The 17,770-nt window shown below is 30.5% G+C and overlaps 1 protein-coding gene across 16 annotated transcripts in view; it reads right to left on the reverse strand.

Moving 5' to 3' along the window:
* The window catches only part of sw (cytoplasmic dynein 1 intermediate chain short wing), an 87,973-nt gene that overhangs the window by 14,272 nt on the left and 55,931 nt on the right, over positions 1-17,770 (reverse strand). For 8 of the 16 annotated variants that reach the window (XM_075376080.1, XM_075376077.1, XM_075376079.1 and 5 more), the window contains 3 exons: positions 9,991-10,143; positions 7,499-7,910; positions 1,047-1,164 (listed from right to left, as the gene is read on the reverse strand). In XM_075376080.1, coding sequence (XP_075232195.1) covers positions 1,047-1,164; positions 7,499-7,910; positions 9,991-10,143 — 683 coding nt within the window. Of the gene's footprint in view, positions 1-1,046; positions 1,165-7,498; positions 7,911-9,990; positions 10,168-17,770 lie in introns of all 16 variants that reach the window. The other 8 variants (XM_075376074.1, XM_075376070.1, XM_075376073.1 and 5 more) reach the window with 1 other exon arrangement.

A 17,770-nucleotide genomic window follows, 5' to 3' on the forward strand; every position in this document is an offset into this window, starting at 1 on the left:
CAATTGTTATTTGTGTTTCTTTTATTCCTATTCTGAAAAGACTTATTTTAGGGATTTGGATTTGAAATCAAACCTATTGACAGGATTAGGAATTTTGACAGACATGGATTTTAACAGGTTTTTCATGATTTTTGAGAGGTTATAACTTTTTTAATAGTACAATACACAAGAAACTTTTTTATTTGCTATAAACATCTACAAAAACACTGCAAGATGTGCAAATTTGAGATTTTTATCACCAGCCCCATCAGAGTTATTTGAAGCCAAAATTTGATTATTAAAAAAATGTAGTTTTCAAAATTTATAAAACTTCAGAAGTATATTACCATTAACATTATTTATGGTAAAACTACTAACATATACCTACATATAAAAAAATAATAACTGTGTATGCCATCATCCCTGCCACTAGAAAGAAATTACCAAAAGTGAAAATTCACAGTTTTTCATATTCAACTTTATTGGTAATTTTCTCATAGAAAGAAGAGATAAGTAAATAAAACACTGCACCAATTTTTTACATTGAGAAAATATGAATAAATTGCTTTGTTTCATCTTTCCAGGACCAATAGTTTTTTAGTTATATTTTTCCCATAAACCCTTACAATCACAAAAATAGGTGTGTGCACCATAACATAAGTAGCCGCTGCCATAGGTAAACTGCTTAAAAAAAAAAAAAAAAAAAAAAAATATATATATATATATATATAGTTTTAAGATCCTGAAACATGTAGGAAACAAGTGGTTAAGTTTCAATTTTTTTTGAATTGGTCAAGCAACCAGCTTATGTTTTTTTGGACATTTCAAATGGATTGACCCTTTATAGAGTTCTGAAAGTACTATTTTTTTTTTATATATATATATACTTTTTCTAGTTTTTACTGATAATTACTGTGCAATAATTGAAATAGCCATCATGATTTAGTTTAAGTAAAAAAAATTGTAGTTTTTGGAGTATTATCTTTTTTAAATTTATAAAATAAATTACAAAAAAATCATATTATTAAACTTTACAGTACATATTTAAATAAGGTTCAAGCTCTTACAGTATGAGCAGCAGCTGAGAGTGGAGTCCTTTGTATAGGAGTTCGTTTTTGCACTCTGTTATCCCACAGAACAATCTGTCCAGAATAAGTGCCTCCCAATATCAGATTAGGATGGAATCTGAAAACGAAAAATAAATAAATCACTATTCTGAAAAAATAAATACCAGTTTATTAAATTTCCTTTATGATAACAGTCCCAATAATATACCACTCCAGCCTACCCTATTACAAAACAAATCTTTTTATTGCACAAATAATAGAAATAATCTAAAATACATATAGATTTAATATAACAGATATATTTAAAAAAATTATATAATATCCATTAAATTCATTTGTAAGGCAAAAACTATTTAAAAATTAAATGGCTCAAATGCAAATTTTAAATGCTTGTCTTACACAATAAAGAATCACTACTTTTCTTATTACATCTTAGTTTTAATAAATTATAACTATTGTTTTTAATGAGTGTGTATGTTTTCAAACACATGTTTTTGTAATTTTAATAATTTTACATGCTCAATTTTAACATGCAAATTTTGTCCAACAAAAGCACTATAACTAACTGGTGAATGAATGTGTCAATCCTTAATATGTTTTAACATACGAGGGTGGTTTGGAAAGTTTGCAGCCTAAGAAAACAACATTTTTAAAAATTTTTCTATGTAGTCACCTTTTAAAGTAGTAATATACTTAGTCCATCGCTTTTCCAACTTATTTATTCCTTCAGTAAAATAAAATTTCTCAAGCTCTGCAAAATAGGACTTGCTCAGCTATTACTTCATAATTTGAGGCAAATATTCACCCACCAAGCCATTTCTTCAAATTTGGAAACAGGAAATAATCACTCAGCGCTAAATCTGGCAAATATTGTACATGTGGAAGCAATTTGAAGCGCAATTCATGAATTTTAACAGCAACATATGAAGACACATGCGCAGGTGCATTGTCATGGTGAAAAAGCACTTTTTTCTTTGTTAAATGTGGATATTTGGTCTTGATGGCCTCCTTCAATTGCTTCAACAATGCTGCGTAATATTCTTCAGTGACTGTTTTTCCTTTTTCCAAAGTCTACGAGCAACACAACACGAACATCCCAAAAAACAGTGGTCATGACTTTCCCACTGATCGAACACTTTTTGTCTTCTTTAGAGAACTTTCATCGGTTTCAACCCACTGTTTGGATTGTTGCTTCATCTCAGGGCTGTAATAATGAACTACTTAGGGATTATCTTAAAAATTAATTTTACCCCAATGCCCTTGAATATAGGAGCCCCCAAAAGGAAAAAAAGTTTTTACAATTTCAAATTTTTAATTCCGGCTTTTTTTTCTTTTGTTTCAGCCTGCTATAGGATCATGTTTAACACTTTTCCTAATGTCCTTTTCTCCTCCCTTTTTTAAGTTTCTGATTTGTCTTTTCCCTAAATTCTTCTGCAACTACTTTTATTCTGTTTTAGAATTTTTTTCTGTTTTAGAATCTTCTTCACAGAACTATCTAATTTTTCATCAATTCCAGATTTTTTTTTAAGTCGGGAATTTCTATTCCTGTTTTTTATCACCATATATACTTTTAATTTTTCTTCACGAGAAAGAATTTCTTTGGAATTGGCTCCTTAAAAAGGAACCAATATCCTGTTATACATTATTATTTTCATTAATGGTATTGTATTTGGCCCTGAAGCTAACAGATAAGGACTAATATCAACAAACAACAATGGCAGATTCCAGGAGACAAAAACTATAGCTGTTAATAGAAGTGCATGCGCAAATGCCAGGCTTTTATACTGCCATTGCATAAGAACTAGATATATGGAAGATGAACAAATGGGGCATGTCACCAACGGCTGGTTGTTGAGTGTAGCGAGCCACTCCAAATTGTTGAACAACTAATTAATTACTTCCCTCCGCGAGCATGCAAGGAAGATCTACAAGATGTATATCGTACTACCCTTGGAGGCTGTAAAAAACGAATGTTAAATTTTTTAATTATTTTGAAATGTGTAAGTACAAATTTTAAAATAGCACATTTGAAGCTTATGATAAATAGTGCTTCAATATTTTTTTATCTGCTATTCTTTACAAAATTCCTCTTCCTCTATCCTTTGGATATAATCTGAGATACCATATTTTCCTTTTAAAGGACTTCTGTTCTGTTATTTTTCAGAATTTAGTACAATCGTGTTCTCAGAAATAGAAAAAAGTTATCCTAAAAATATTTTACCTGAATGAATTGTACATGCGTTTAATCATGTAGATATCCTAAGAAACCCATTAATAATAATGCTACACAACACACCACACACATGTGTGTGTGCATCCACACAAAGAAACACATACACACACTACCGCTCAAATAAAATTATGAAGTGCACAAATGCGAGCTTGTAATTTATATGTTTTAATATTTGTACATGCTCCTGCGTGCGTGTGCACATATGTGAGCTTGTATGTGTGTGTGTAGTTGATGTCTTTTTATTCCTTGATCTCTTTCTTTTAAAGGTAGAAAGGCTTTTAACATTTTTAGTTTAGTTTAGACGTCTCTCTATATAATGTTATTCAAAAACATCAACTTTCCATCAATCAAGGTTACACTACTACATACTATATTAACACTTCAACAACACTGTTTTATGTATTATATAGACTGGTTTGTTTAATTTTTTTACTAGTTACTCAATTTTTCTTTAAGAAATTACACTGCATCATGCAGTTATTTTTTTTATACATAAAAACGCACAAAAGCAATCAATGACCTTTCTGTGTACAACTATGCAATTAAATTACATTACATGTAATGACACACACATGGGATTTTAGTCTCAGACATTACCCTGGATTTTTTTGTTTTTAGGATATCAAAGACGAATAATTTAAAAAGGTTATTATCATCATTGCTTCTCCCGAAAAACAATTCCATAATAAGAAAAAAAACAAAAAACAATATTCTTAAAAAAAATATAGTCACAATACAATTAAAAGAAATTTTACTAATAATATCTGTATTAACTTCCTGTGCTGGGAGTGGGTAATTTGCGTGCCTGCTGCCTTGGTTGTTTCTCAGGCTCCCCCCACTGGGAACTCAGTGGGCACTCAGGGGCACTCAGTGCTCCCTCACTGGGAACAAACCCTGATTCCCCATTACAACCGTGGTAGGTGCAGAACCTACCATCGACAATTGATAAGGCAGATATCTGAAGAATGTGTTGCAGGTTTTGAGACCATGCGATCTGTCAAAAGTTATGCAGTCACCAAGGGGTACAGCGCCATCAGCCTGAAGGCAGATGAACATTGATTGGTTTTGATCTAATAAAAGTGTTCTTTCCATTCTGGTTGGGACTTTGCATGTATTAACTCCCAGTTATCCAAGTAATGGATTATACGATCCAAGGAACCATAACTGACTTAATGCCTTTTGCAGTTTCACCTTGGTTCAGGTTGTACTGAGACTTGCATGGCTTAATCTTTGAGTCCCGGTTGAAGAAACGCCGAAACGCCCCCACGCCCGGCAGTCCGCAAAATATCGGGCTAGCCTTACGGCATCGCAACCGGACGGCAAACGAATTCATAAAACACAATGGTTTTCTTAATCCACAAATGCTAGGACGGCCAATCGGCCGTCCGTCCTATGCGTGGACACCCATTTAAATGTGACCGGGACTCCTTCGGTCAGAATGCACAGCCGAAACCGTAAAATGGTCGAAATCGCCGCGGAAATAACAGGGTGCAGAGAAATTAACAGCTAAACCGGAGAACGAAAACGGAACACCTCGAAAAGGGAGCGACCAGATCCCGGGCAAGTGAAAGACCGGCGCCACAAACATTGTTCTGCCAGAGTACGTATCTGGACCGCAAGCCGCGAAAACTGGCTTACTAACCTGCAAATTGCAGCTTTTCGCGCTAAGTCTCCGTGCCGAGAGAACAGCGGATACCTGACCAGTGACTACGCCAACACATTTAGGGGGCACACTTACCACAAAAACCAATCCTATACGGGATCTTCTGAGAAGGGTACCGCCGGCCGACGCGCCGGAAGGCTCGCATCGGTATAGCAGCCAAAAGCAATATGGATAAAAAAACCGAATATGCTCTCAAGGCGCAAGTGTGAAACATTTCACCCAATGCAGAGTACAACCGAGCATTAGTGTAGCGCAAATCCCAGGTAGCTCGAAAGCTCCCTGGGACATCCCAATCCCCATAGGGGGATGACACCCACCTTGTGACGTTACTGGTCGCCACACCACCCCCTCTGTTCCAAGCCCTGAGGGGCTTTACCAGAGGTCGTCTTTAGACCTTCTAACTGATTACATCTCACAATCATCAGCCAACCCTCGGTTAGGATGCCACTGATGTAAATGCCTCGGCAGACATTTGCATCAGTAAAATACATATCAAATTTTGCCTTCATGTAGGCCTCAAACGGACATTCTTCACATCCAACCTAACATGATTCCCTCAAAGTAACTGACCGAAACTGCAGAAGCGTGAACCCAGCGCCTAGTCCAGATTTGACAGCACTGTTCATGACAGTGAATGCCTCAGAAGACAAACAAGTTTAAAGTTAAATCAGTGCTACACTCATACCAATCAAAATTATGTCTTATGCAATACAGAAATTCAGACCTACACCCAAATAAGTCGACCAATTTAGGTCACCTAACAAGGAGAATGCTACCTCATTCCAGTCTGTGCAGGAGCCGGGGACAAACCCCGCACCCCCACCCATCCCGTCATGGTGTCTCATGTGGCATTACAAAGTCACGATCGGGACTGCCACCCCTTCAGTCGCATGGGTAGCTTCCCAGGACAGCAGGAACCTGGATAGCAGCCAATAATTGGGGCAAACACAAAATTACTGGTCAGCCAGCAGTTTGTCTGCCAGACGGGCATGAAGCCAATGCATTCTGCATGTCACAAACAGATTCAGGGGGCAACCGTACTGCAAAAACCAAACCAAAACTGGCCCTTCTCTGAAGGGTACAGCCGGCCAATGCCAGAAGGCTCGCATCGGTATAGCAGCTGAAAGCAATATGGATTAAAAAACCGAATATGCTCTCAAGGCACAAGTGTGAAACATTTCACCCGATGCAGAGTACAACCAAGTGACAGTGTAGTGCAAATCGATGATAGCTTGGAAGTTGCCTGGAACAGCAGGTATCTGGATACAGCTGATAAAGAAACATCAATGTTCCAACTTGCAGTATCAACAAACCAGGCTTCTAACTTGCTCCGCACTAATCTTTTCGACCTTAAGCGTAAAAACAATATGTAACTCATGCACAGAAAAACATAGATCACAATAGGGAAAAAGAACAACAGTATTCACGCTGTAGTACTAACTAATGAACTGCAGGTATACTACATAGTAACTGATGGTATGGGTTAGTAGCTGAGCGACATCATGCACAGCAGACAAAAATTTTCAACTGCGGGAGTATATTATCTGTATAGTCGTATCATGCATAGATATTATAAAGAACATGATTTAGTTGGCAACTCAAAATATTACTGTATGAAAAATGACAATGAAAATATGAAAAGCACTCTTCATAAGCTTTACACTATTCACCCAATAATGGAATTAATAAGATAAATTTTTCCTAAAATCATCTTTCAAAGTCATGGACATTTGTTAAAGAATCATTCAGAATGACTCAAACTTTCTTGAGTTTTTGAAAATAGCAAATTATACATTGACAGTATACTTTATATAAAAAATATAAAATTTACAAGTAATTTCAAAAAAGTCAACATTGGCTTTTCAAACTATAAGAATTACAAGAAACTTTAAATGAAGAACCTTTCTTATTGTGATATCAAAAATACATTGCATTTCAGATATTCCAACTGGTGTCAAACATGTTTTTTTTTTTTTATTATATAAAAAAAACCGGTTCCAATTTTTATTATATTTTTCAGTAGAAAATGTTACTCTAAAACATTTCTAATATTTACAACTGTTTTTAAACATAAACTTTACAATGTTATAGGTAATTAAAAAAAATATTTCTTGCCATTTTAAAAGAGATTTTAATTTAATTTCTTTTTTATAATCTTTTGAGTAAAACATAACATTTTAGTTCTTGGGCAATGGAGTCCACCTCAAAATTAATACCTTGTGTACACATAAGCACTAAAGTATCACTTTAAAAAATTAATATATATATAGGCAATAACTATCAACAAAATTATGATAAAAGCACTGATATAATTCCACTTCTATTCTGTCATCTTGTTTCAGATGAAGTTCTTCACTACCAGAAATACTATGCCAAAGAAATGATATACATTTAGGTAGATTATTTCCTAAATGTTTTATGAATATATTACAACAATTGACCAACTGATCTAAAATTGGCTTGGATGACTACTCTTGGATTCAATAATAAGCTGTACTTTTTGTTAGTGTGACCAAGTTACTACAAGTTATAATTATAAAATAAAAAGTAAATTACCTAGCAAAAGTAGCAGACATAACAGCTGACTGACAGTGAAATATATATTCAGGTGTAGTTTTTTTGAATTTGGTATTCCAAACAAGACAAACACCATCAGGATCATGTGGTGACTCTGGATTATTATGATAACTAGCGACTAATAATTCTGGATATTGTGGTGACCAGTCTAGAGATGTAACAAAACGATTACGTGACCAACGTTCATCAAAGAAACAACGATTTAATGATAATCTAGTACTACTCTTTTCATCATTATTATCTTCATTATCGGTTACTCCAGTATAATCAGTATATATATCAACTGTTTCTGATAATGCACGTTCCATGACACGGCTAGCACGATCCATAAATCTTTGGAATTCTTCTGATAAAACAATCATCATTTTCTCTTCTTCACTCAACTCTTGCACTGGAATAACAACAATCAAATGATGCAAAATTTTATTCTTAAAATAAAAAGGAAAACATACATTTATTCATTGATATATTACACATGCAGAACATTCATTAAAATTTACTTTTAATGAAAATTTTCTTTTCATTTAAAAGAAACATAACTTTTAGTTATGATAATGAATGTAGGGCAAATATATTAAAAATGAAATTATAGAAGAGTTTTCTATTCTAATTCACTGCTAAAAATAGACAAAAGTAAATAAATCAAGCATTAATTAGTACTAAAATACAAATAAATATTCATATAAATTTATGTCTAGGACCAGTACTACGTATCATTTTCAAAGAATTACATTCATCCAAGTGTATCACACTATAAGCAGTGAAATTAACTGATTAAATTATCTAATTCAACAAATATTATCAAGGCCATCTGTTCAAAGGGTCTGAGATAACAGGATATTAATTTTAAAACTATTCTGGTAGTATAGTGTTTGCTCAAGAATTCATTTAGTATAGCTAATGACATGCCAATGTCACCTTGATTTATAGATACAAATAATACTTTTCAAGCTTCAACATAGATACACACATGTTGCTAAACAAAAAAATAAAAATTTCATCATCCGTTTAGTGAAAATGTTGTTGCAGCTGCCAAGTTACCAGCTGAGATTCACGACCAGCTCATCTAAATGTATTCTGATAAAACATTACAAATACAATTCACATCTGAAGATTTAGATACATTTTGGCTTGCTTGACAAAAGTGAACATGGAAATTTAGTCACAGAAGCATTGAAAAATATTAATCTCTTTCGCCATGTCTTACTACTGTGAAAAGGGTTTTTCATCTATGGTTGTGCTAAAAAATAAATATAGGAATTGTCTTTTATCACTTAAAAACAATTTTCTTTTGTGAGTTTCTAACATAAATCCAAGTTGTTAATAACAGAACCCCCAGGTTGAGAAACGCTGTTGTAAACTAACTATAATAATTTTTGCAACTTTTAAACATTTTATTTTATTAAGTATTCCAATTAATTACAAAAGCAAACAACAAAAAAGCTACATTGGCTCTGATTAACTGGGTAATTTCTTTTTTGTATTTGCAACAATACATTTACAACTGGCATAAAATTTTTAACAGTGATGGAAAACTGATTTTTCACTGTATTCTTTCTGGCCTAAATAAATTATGCACATAGAAAAAATACATAGAATATAATTATAAAATTTAATCAAAACAGAGTGCCACTTAACAACATCATGGAAGTACTAGATTCTGTTATTTTTTCTACTCTTTTATTCCATTATAAACAAGCACTACTATTACAGTGATATGCCTTAGCTTCTGTTATACAAAATTTTTATAGATCTTTATCAATGTCTACATGATACCATTCTTTGTATATACCTATATTCTTTATTTTCCTTAAAACTCAAGTACTTTAAAGCAAAATAATTTATTTAACTCAAATTTTATTAGCATTTAATTATCATTGGTACTGTAAGTTTAAAGACAAAAAAAAAATATTTAAAATGAGAGGCCAAAAGTACAACTATATGGATGGGAGAGATAAATGAAAAACCTTCACAATTAACATTACACAAGAGATTGATGCAAATAGTACTTGTCCAACTATCTTTAACTTCCTTCATCAGTGAGGATTAAATAACAAATCTGACCCAGATTTGAATAAGTAACCTTTATAATAAGACTGACACTTAGACATTATTATTAAAGTTTACAAAACTGGGAATCTTGATCCAAAAATGTCACATATTAAGCTAATCTATTAAATATCTGATTTTTGAAATTTAAGGTTGTGAAGTTCAAATTTTAGTAAAGGTAAGTTACTTTCATACAGATTTGAACACTAGACCTGAATACTAGTATAAAGTTAGGGTTTAATTAACCACACATCTCAGGAACAGCCCGAGTCTGTACAAAGCTATACACCTCATTTACATGTCATATATATAATCTTCACATCATCAGGCAGTAAGGTTGCAGATTAAAACATACACATAGGAATAGAAAAAATATGTCGCTGATATTATTACAAAAAAAAAAGTAGAAAAAAGTCACTCACCAGTTTTTGTTTCTTTCTTCGGTGGTTCTTGTTCAAGTGAAGTAACAGCAGGTTCCATCTCTTTGACCTGTGGTAGACCATGTGGTAAAATTCCTGGTGGTAATTTGCTCTGGAACCCATCAAGGTGTGGCAGGGAACTCTCTTCATCTTCGGCTTGAGGATCGTCATAAGTCAGAACTATAGGTAAATAAGGTGGCCAAATTCTGGCTTAATACTAAAGCTAAACATTATCTATTGTGTAATATTACGGTAATAATTTTAGAATGAAGATAAATAAAAATTGTCAATCAATTTAGACATTAATTGCACATAATGTGTAATAAATTTAAAATTATTAGAAGAAAAGCATACTTATATTTGGGACAATTCATTTATCATACATAATCTTTATAATTTACTTTAAAAACAAATAATGTTGGGGAACAGAGAATGTATCTTATGGCATAATTTCCCTTTTTATAGAGAATATCAACATAATCAAATAAGTAACCCCTGAAAACAATACTGAAGAAGAAATTTTTCAAAGGTAATTTCAATCTTGTTCAACTAACTAAGCAAATCAAAACTTATTCAGTAATGAAGATCTGTGCAGAAAATTACTAATTTAAATATTAAATTTTTATTTTCAATCCCTTACATTTACTGTACAAACATTCATAATTCAATATCGAAGTAAAACTATTCACAATGTGGACTTATTACAATATAAAATAACAAACACAGAAATTAAAAAACTACATTATATTTTCCCATAAAAAAATAACAAACAATTCAAATTATTTTATATATGAGATCTGTTCAGAAAATAACCAAACATTTTTATTACATGCCAACGAAGGTATTTAGTGATGTGTGGTTGGTAGCACTGTGTTCCATAAAACCGCCTCTATAACCACATGTTCTTGTATTGTTGGTATCTCGTTTAGTTTTCCTGTTATTGATATTTAAGTGCAATATGTTTTAAGTATTAGTGATTTTTGTAATGTGGATTTACTGGAGCAACGATACAATGTAAAATTTTACATGAAACTGTGGAAAATTTCAGAGAAACGTTTCAACTTTTGAAACAAGCTTATGAAGATGATGCTCTGAGTTGTACGCAATGTTACTAATGGTTAAAAGTGGTCATCAGTCAATTGAAGATGAGCCTTGACCAGGAAGGCCTTTGACTTGGTGCACGCAAATTGCCGATTGACTGTGAGAGAACTTGCAAAAGAGGTTAGCATCTTAATTGGATCATGCCATGACATTTTGACTGAAAAATTGAACATAACTGAGTTGCAACAAAGTTTGTGCCTCATTTGTTGACCGAACAGTAGAAAGAACATCAAGTGGATGCTTTTCAACAAGTTCTTGAATAATCTGATGATGATGAAACACTCAGGAAAAGGTCATAACAGGAGAAAAAGGCTGAGTTTATTGCTACAACAATGAGACAAAAGTTCAATCATCAAAAAATTGCACATACAAAAATCGCTACTAATGCTTAAACAAGTTGCACACAAATATCAATAACACAAAAAATAAATTAAATATATCAACAATCCAAAAATATGTGGTTACAGAGGAGGTTATGCAGAACACAATGCTGCTAAAACACAACACTAAATATCTATGTTGGTGTGTAATTAAAAATGTTTGGTTAATTTCTAAAACAACTCATACATATATTTTTTTTTATAAAAATATTTATGATGTAAAATTTTTAACATCATAAAAAATATTTCAACATCAGGTAGAGTTTTGTACCAACATGGGAATGAAGACAAAATACCAAACTGCACAGAGCTACGACAAAATGTCGTACAATCACAAGTTTTCAGTGCTGTACTCAAGCAGTACTACTATTTACCACTTTTATTTATTTAGGACAAGTTGATTCTAAATAGTGATTATCCTTGCTGGGAACTGAACAAAGAATTGAATAATTGAAAAGCTAACATTCTAATTAGTGTACTGGCTGGTATTAAATTAATTTAAAAAAAAACAAAAACATTTTAATGGTCAATAATTTTATCAGTAAAAGTTAATCAGCCCTATTATTATTATTTCAATATTTCCATAAAAATAACAGCATACTCTTGAATAAAATCAGAGGAAGGGAGGAACTGATGGAGTGGATGGATAGAAAGAGTGGTGATGGTGGGAAGGATGGGGTGGAGGGAGGGAAGTGATTGATAGTGGGAGGAGAGAAGAGAGGTGTCTCACAAATTTAGTAATAATTTAGGCAATAATACATGACATACCAAATCTCAGCATAAAAATTAGCTAATACATATGAAAAATTATTTTCATAAACAAATAACTAAATTTGACTAAACCGAAGTTTACTCTTTACAACTGAAAAGAGTTGATTAGCTGTATTTTTTCTACATCAGACATAATTGCAGCAAATGAGATTGGAAAAATCTATTTTAATTAGAACAGTTTTGGGTTTTACTATTAGTAAAGGTTTTTCTTAAATCAATTTTTTTTAAATTCCAAAGGAATAACTACTAGAAGGAATCACTGTGAAACTGAACAACAAAAGATGAATAAAAAAAAAGGTGCCAACAACAGGATAAGAGACGTCATAAACATATCTTGCATTGATAAAATAACTGAGTAGTTTAGGATGCTTTCATAGGGTATCTGACTAAAGGTTTAACACTATGTATAATTTTATGTATAAAAATGATTTCCTACTACAAGTTTTAGGAATAAAAAAAACAACTACCTGGGGCCTGTTTTTTAAACATACACTTCAATTTTTCACTTCTCACTTTTATTCTAGCTACTTTGTTTTATTGAAAGTAAAGGCTAGAAAATTAGTGGTAAAAAGATAAAAGATGAACTATAAGTGAGGAGTAAGAAGTTGTTTGCTTTATAAAAGATGTTTTAACTTTTTTATTTATGAAAGAGAAGAGTTTTTTAAAAATCTTTTCACTTTTCAAAAACAACGTACTGATGAATTGCCTTAGAAGATTGAGGTAAAATAATTTTGTACATGTTTCTGTCAGTTGTTTTGGTTGGATGTAAATAAAGTTGAACAGTTTCTTTGAAAAATAAGAAACAACAGCCATAAGAATAACTTTTCTTGAGGTCTTTTCTAATGAAAGGAATATTTTATTTGAAAAATTTGAATTAAGTTTCAAGGGATGAAAATTAAATCATGAATTTCTATGAACCATTTTTAAGCTGAGATGACTACTTTCAGCAAAAATTCAAGAAAAATATTACATAGCAGGGTCATTTGCAAATAAAAAATACTCTGCCAAATAATTAGCAGAGTTGAGTAATAAACTAGAAAAATTTTCAAAAAACAGATCAAAGCCTATTTCTCAAACTTTTCAAAATTACCATTAAAAAATGGCACAATAAAACAATACAAGTGAAAAGTAAGTGTTTTTGATAAAATAGATCAAATGCAAATTAAAAAAAAAACACCTTGAAAGTGAGAAATTAAACTTGAAAAATATGTTCAAGAACAGCCCTCTCTGGTCATTCCACAACAGTTGGAATGTTTCATGGAGAAGCATTCTGAAAAATTACAGTATTATGATAAAATAGCACTGACTAATACTGGGTGCAGCTTCTCAACATCCTGTTAACATTAATTTATTATTTTCTCTTTCTCTGGTAGTCACAGGCCATTGCCCAATTACATGTAACATGCACCTATTTTTATAATGAAATTAAACTTTAACAGCAGTTAATGACTGTAGCAGTCATAAAAAAACATGCAAGTTAGGAGGACTAATTTGAAAAATTGTTAAACTACTGACATAAACATTAAGTGCAAATAAACAAAATTATCAGTTATTATTTTTTTAATGAACTGAGGATTTAATATATCGCTTAAAATAACTGCATAAAATACAGTTATCAAAATCTAATTCGGCGAAAAAATGAATTGTTTTCTAACTGAAATGAACCACATAATTTGTCCTATCAGTGTATCTTTATTAAAAATTGATACCTAAAACAGGAAAAACTAAACAAATGAGGGTTTACAAACATTAAGTGTATACAGCACAATCTCTTAAAAATCTAGTAAGAATGAAACGCTCAAGATCTTAAAATAAGATGTATGCAGCTTGGTTTTTTATTACAATTTTATAAATTGAGGGTCTGCTAACCTGTCAAGACATTGATATTTCTTACAATACAGTGAATAATAATGTATATCAAAATCTAACTTGCACAAGCATTTGTAGCATTTAAACATAAATGAACCATGCAATTTATTTAATATATACAATTTTATTTCATAAAAGGTTGAGGTTCTGCTAACATGACATCAAAATAGTGTAATACTAATCAGAATAACTTGTATTAGAATGAATGAATATAACTAATAATAAAATAAATGGTGTTTTTTAACCACTAATAAGTAACATAATAAATCAGCAGTTCCTAATTTAATAAAAAATAAAGCTGTAAAATAAATATGCATTATAAATCAAGTTACTCTTAAATTTCTGCTACCATGATGCATATTAGTAGGCCCTTAAAAGTAAAAATAAAATTATTGTTAAAAAAAAAAAATTACATTTTTATTGTCACATTAATAAACAAATAATATGTCACTGTTAATTAATAAATAAACAGCAGCTTACTTTGATGTGTACATTGTAACTCCCAACTATTACAAAAGGTGCCCCACCTCTTCCTTGATATTGGCATTATTAGTAGATCCAAATGTTGAAACAGTTTAGTAAAAAATTAAAATAATTTTTGCACATATTAAATTTTGATAACTACATTTCAACTTGAATTATTTTACATTTTTGCACCAGTCTATTTTGACAAGTTAACAAACTCTTAATTTATGACAAATTCTCCAACAATTTCATTTCAAAATGATTCCCAGTAACTTGATATTAAAAAGTAAATAAGTAATAGTTTGTTTGTACCTTTACAAAATGTGTATTTGAGGAACATAAAAATCATAAGCCCCATTAAGATAAACCATAGAAATATGTTTCATGAACTCATTTTGGAAACTGTCAACATTTTTAAATTTAAAAAAAAAAATATTTTTAAGGAGTATTATTTAAGGATTGCCTTATATTTAGATACATGCTCCAGTACTTAAAATCACCTACTCACTAAACATATCAAAACACATTATACAGGGGGTTTTAAATGAATTAAATATAAAATTGAATTAAAAAATGAAAAAAAATTATCACATGTTAAATAAAACTATTCAAGTGATAAACAACAGAGACTGAAAATATAATTTAACGCTATGGTTCTCTCAAAACTTCAATATAGTATAAATTGAAAATTCCAATTACATATGATTATCAACTGATAAATTGCTCTTATTTGCTTTCCCATCCAAACTGTAAGAGAATCCTTCAAATGTATGTATTCATCATAAGATATAAAATAATCATAAATAGAAAATAACAAGGCCCTATTGTAATTAAAATAAGTCAAAATAAATAATAAAACATAAAATTAACTCATAAAATAACCATGGTGTTAATTTAAATGACCAAACAATAATCTAAAATATCTATAATTTAAAATAAATTAAAAAAAAGTAATTTTAAAAAATATGTCATGACTAAATGGTTTACAAGCTATTTTACATATATGAGTAAATAATTTTATTAAAAAACTAACATTCTTTAAATCTTTTAATTTCAAATATGGAAAAATAAATGAAACATATGAGAGTATAACTTGGTATAATGATAATCAACAATAAATTGACTAAAAAAAAAATCTGATGTGGACACTACATGATGTCCTTATACACCTATTAGATTACATATACACATTTTTAAAAGTACATAAAATTTTTTTTCACTAATAACTTCTGATTTTTTTCCGTTTTATTATTATTGAATTATTTATTGTAAAATTTTTTTTATAATCAGAGGTTAATAATTATTAAAATAAATCAATATATTTAAATTAAAAAAAAGGAGATGAAGTTGGATTTGAACCAATGTGCCTCCCCTTGTAATATCCAAATATTTTATTAATTAAAATTTTATTTGGATATTACTTTGGAACCAATGAAAATAAATACCACTTATGATAGATATATCATTGTATAGCTCTCATGAAGGCTTATTACTGCAGTTAAGAAAAAGACCAAAAACCAAATTTTTTGGATTTGGGCTTTTTTGGAAAATTTAAAAAAAATTTTGTCGATTGCAATCAAAAGGGGAGGTGCACAACTATATATACAACAGTTCTAAATTCAAAATGTCTACATTCTATGGCTAATTGTTTTTGAGTTATGCAAGATAAATATGTACAAATGTATATGTCATGTCAAAACTAATCAAGATGAATTCAAGGATGGTCAAAATGGATATTTCTGTTGAAATCTGAAAACCAAAATTTTTCGCAATTGCAGTATTTCCTTGTGTTTTGTAGAAGAAAGTAAATAAATGTTAGATACTTATATTAAAAGTAATCTGTCAATAGAAAAAAATATCACTTACATTTGCAAATAGAATTTTTTTCTACTTGCTCTTATATTTGATGTTAAAACAATGTGTTCATGGTTGTAGGTTAATCATTTCGTAGATGATTTAATAATACAATAGAATGTTAGTCATTAAAAATAAATTATTTTCACACACAGACACACATGCGCACACATACACACACTTGACATAGTTTTCTTAATTTAAGAAGTACCTATGTTAAAAACAAATATATTTATGATCAGAATTTAGAATCTGCTTAGAATGATGTCATTGAGTTTTCAGTGGTTGAAATTTTCTCCTTTTCACTAATAATCAAGATAATTATGCTCCATATTTCTGACTGATTAATGAGCCAGGTTATACTTTCACACTTCAAAGTAAGCTAGAAAAAAGGCTAACAAACCAGTGGCAAAATTTTCAGAAACACGCAATGCCTCGGTACAAAAGTATCAGAGTATTTTTGATCAAATAATTCTTTTTAAGAATGAAAGTAGTTCTGTTTTGTGACAAAACACGCTAATTCTCCCTTGCCTTAACAACCATGGGGCAGAAATAATTCAATTTTTATATATTATCGACTGGGAGAGTTTTGATGTACTAGAAGGGATTAAAAGGTGTTGAATCCCATAAAAAAAGTTTGCGCATTTCAAATTTTCTGAGTTGATTGAGAGTATGTGGAAAAACTTTAGATATGAAAAAAAAATTTGAGTAAAGATTGTAAATGATTTAATAACAATACTTTATTTTATAAAATTAAATTTTTAATTTTAGAAATATCAAATTAAAAACAGTTACATAGTACTTACTAATCCATAATTTGGGGTAGATTTAAAACAAAAATAAAAAAGTTGAGAAAAGAAAAAAGTATTCTTACATTTTCTAGTTTTATTTAAAATATGGATGGGCCAATAAAAAAAAAGGTAGTATGAAAAAGCCATTTGCAAAACCTAAACAGTGAGAAACCTGCTTCTTGATGAAAATAAAAAAAAGAAATATAGTAGAAGTATTAAATGTACAATGTAAACTATTAATTAGCGTGAATTAAGAGTCTCTGGAATATAGAAATATGTTAACATTTCTTTTATCCTACATTTAAAATACTTTGATTCTTAGAATAACATCAGCCTCTATCACTACATAATAATAATTCAAAACACCACTGTCAAAATAAAAAGAAGAAAAATATCTTCTAATTATCTATTTAGAAGTATATTTTTTTGATAAAACATTTTCCCTAGTATAGTTAATTGTTAAAAACTTACAATGACACTTTACTAAAAAGAAATAAATACTAAAATCAGTCATTTGGTGAATATTTAAGCCTTGAGCATAGAGAAAAATTA

This window comes from Lycorma delicatula, chromosome 9, assembly GCF_047948215.1.
Source record: "Lycorma delicatula isolate Av1 chromosome 9, ASM4794821v1, whole genome shotgun sequence".
NCBI lineage: Eukaryota > Metazoa > Arthropoda > Insecta > Hemiptera > Fulgoridae > Lycorma > Lycorma delicatula.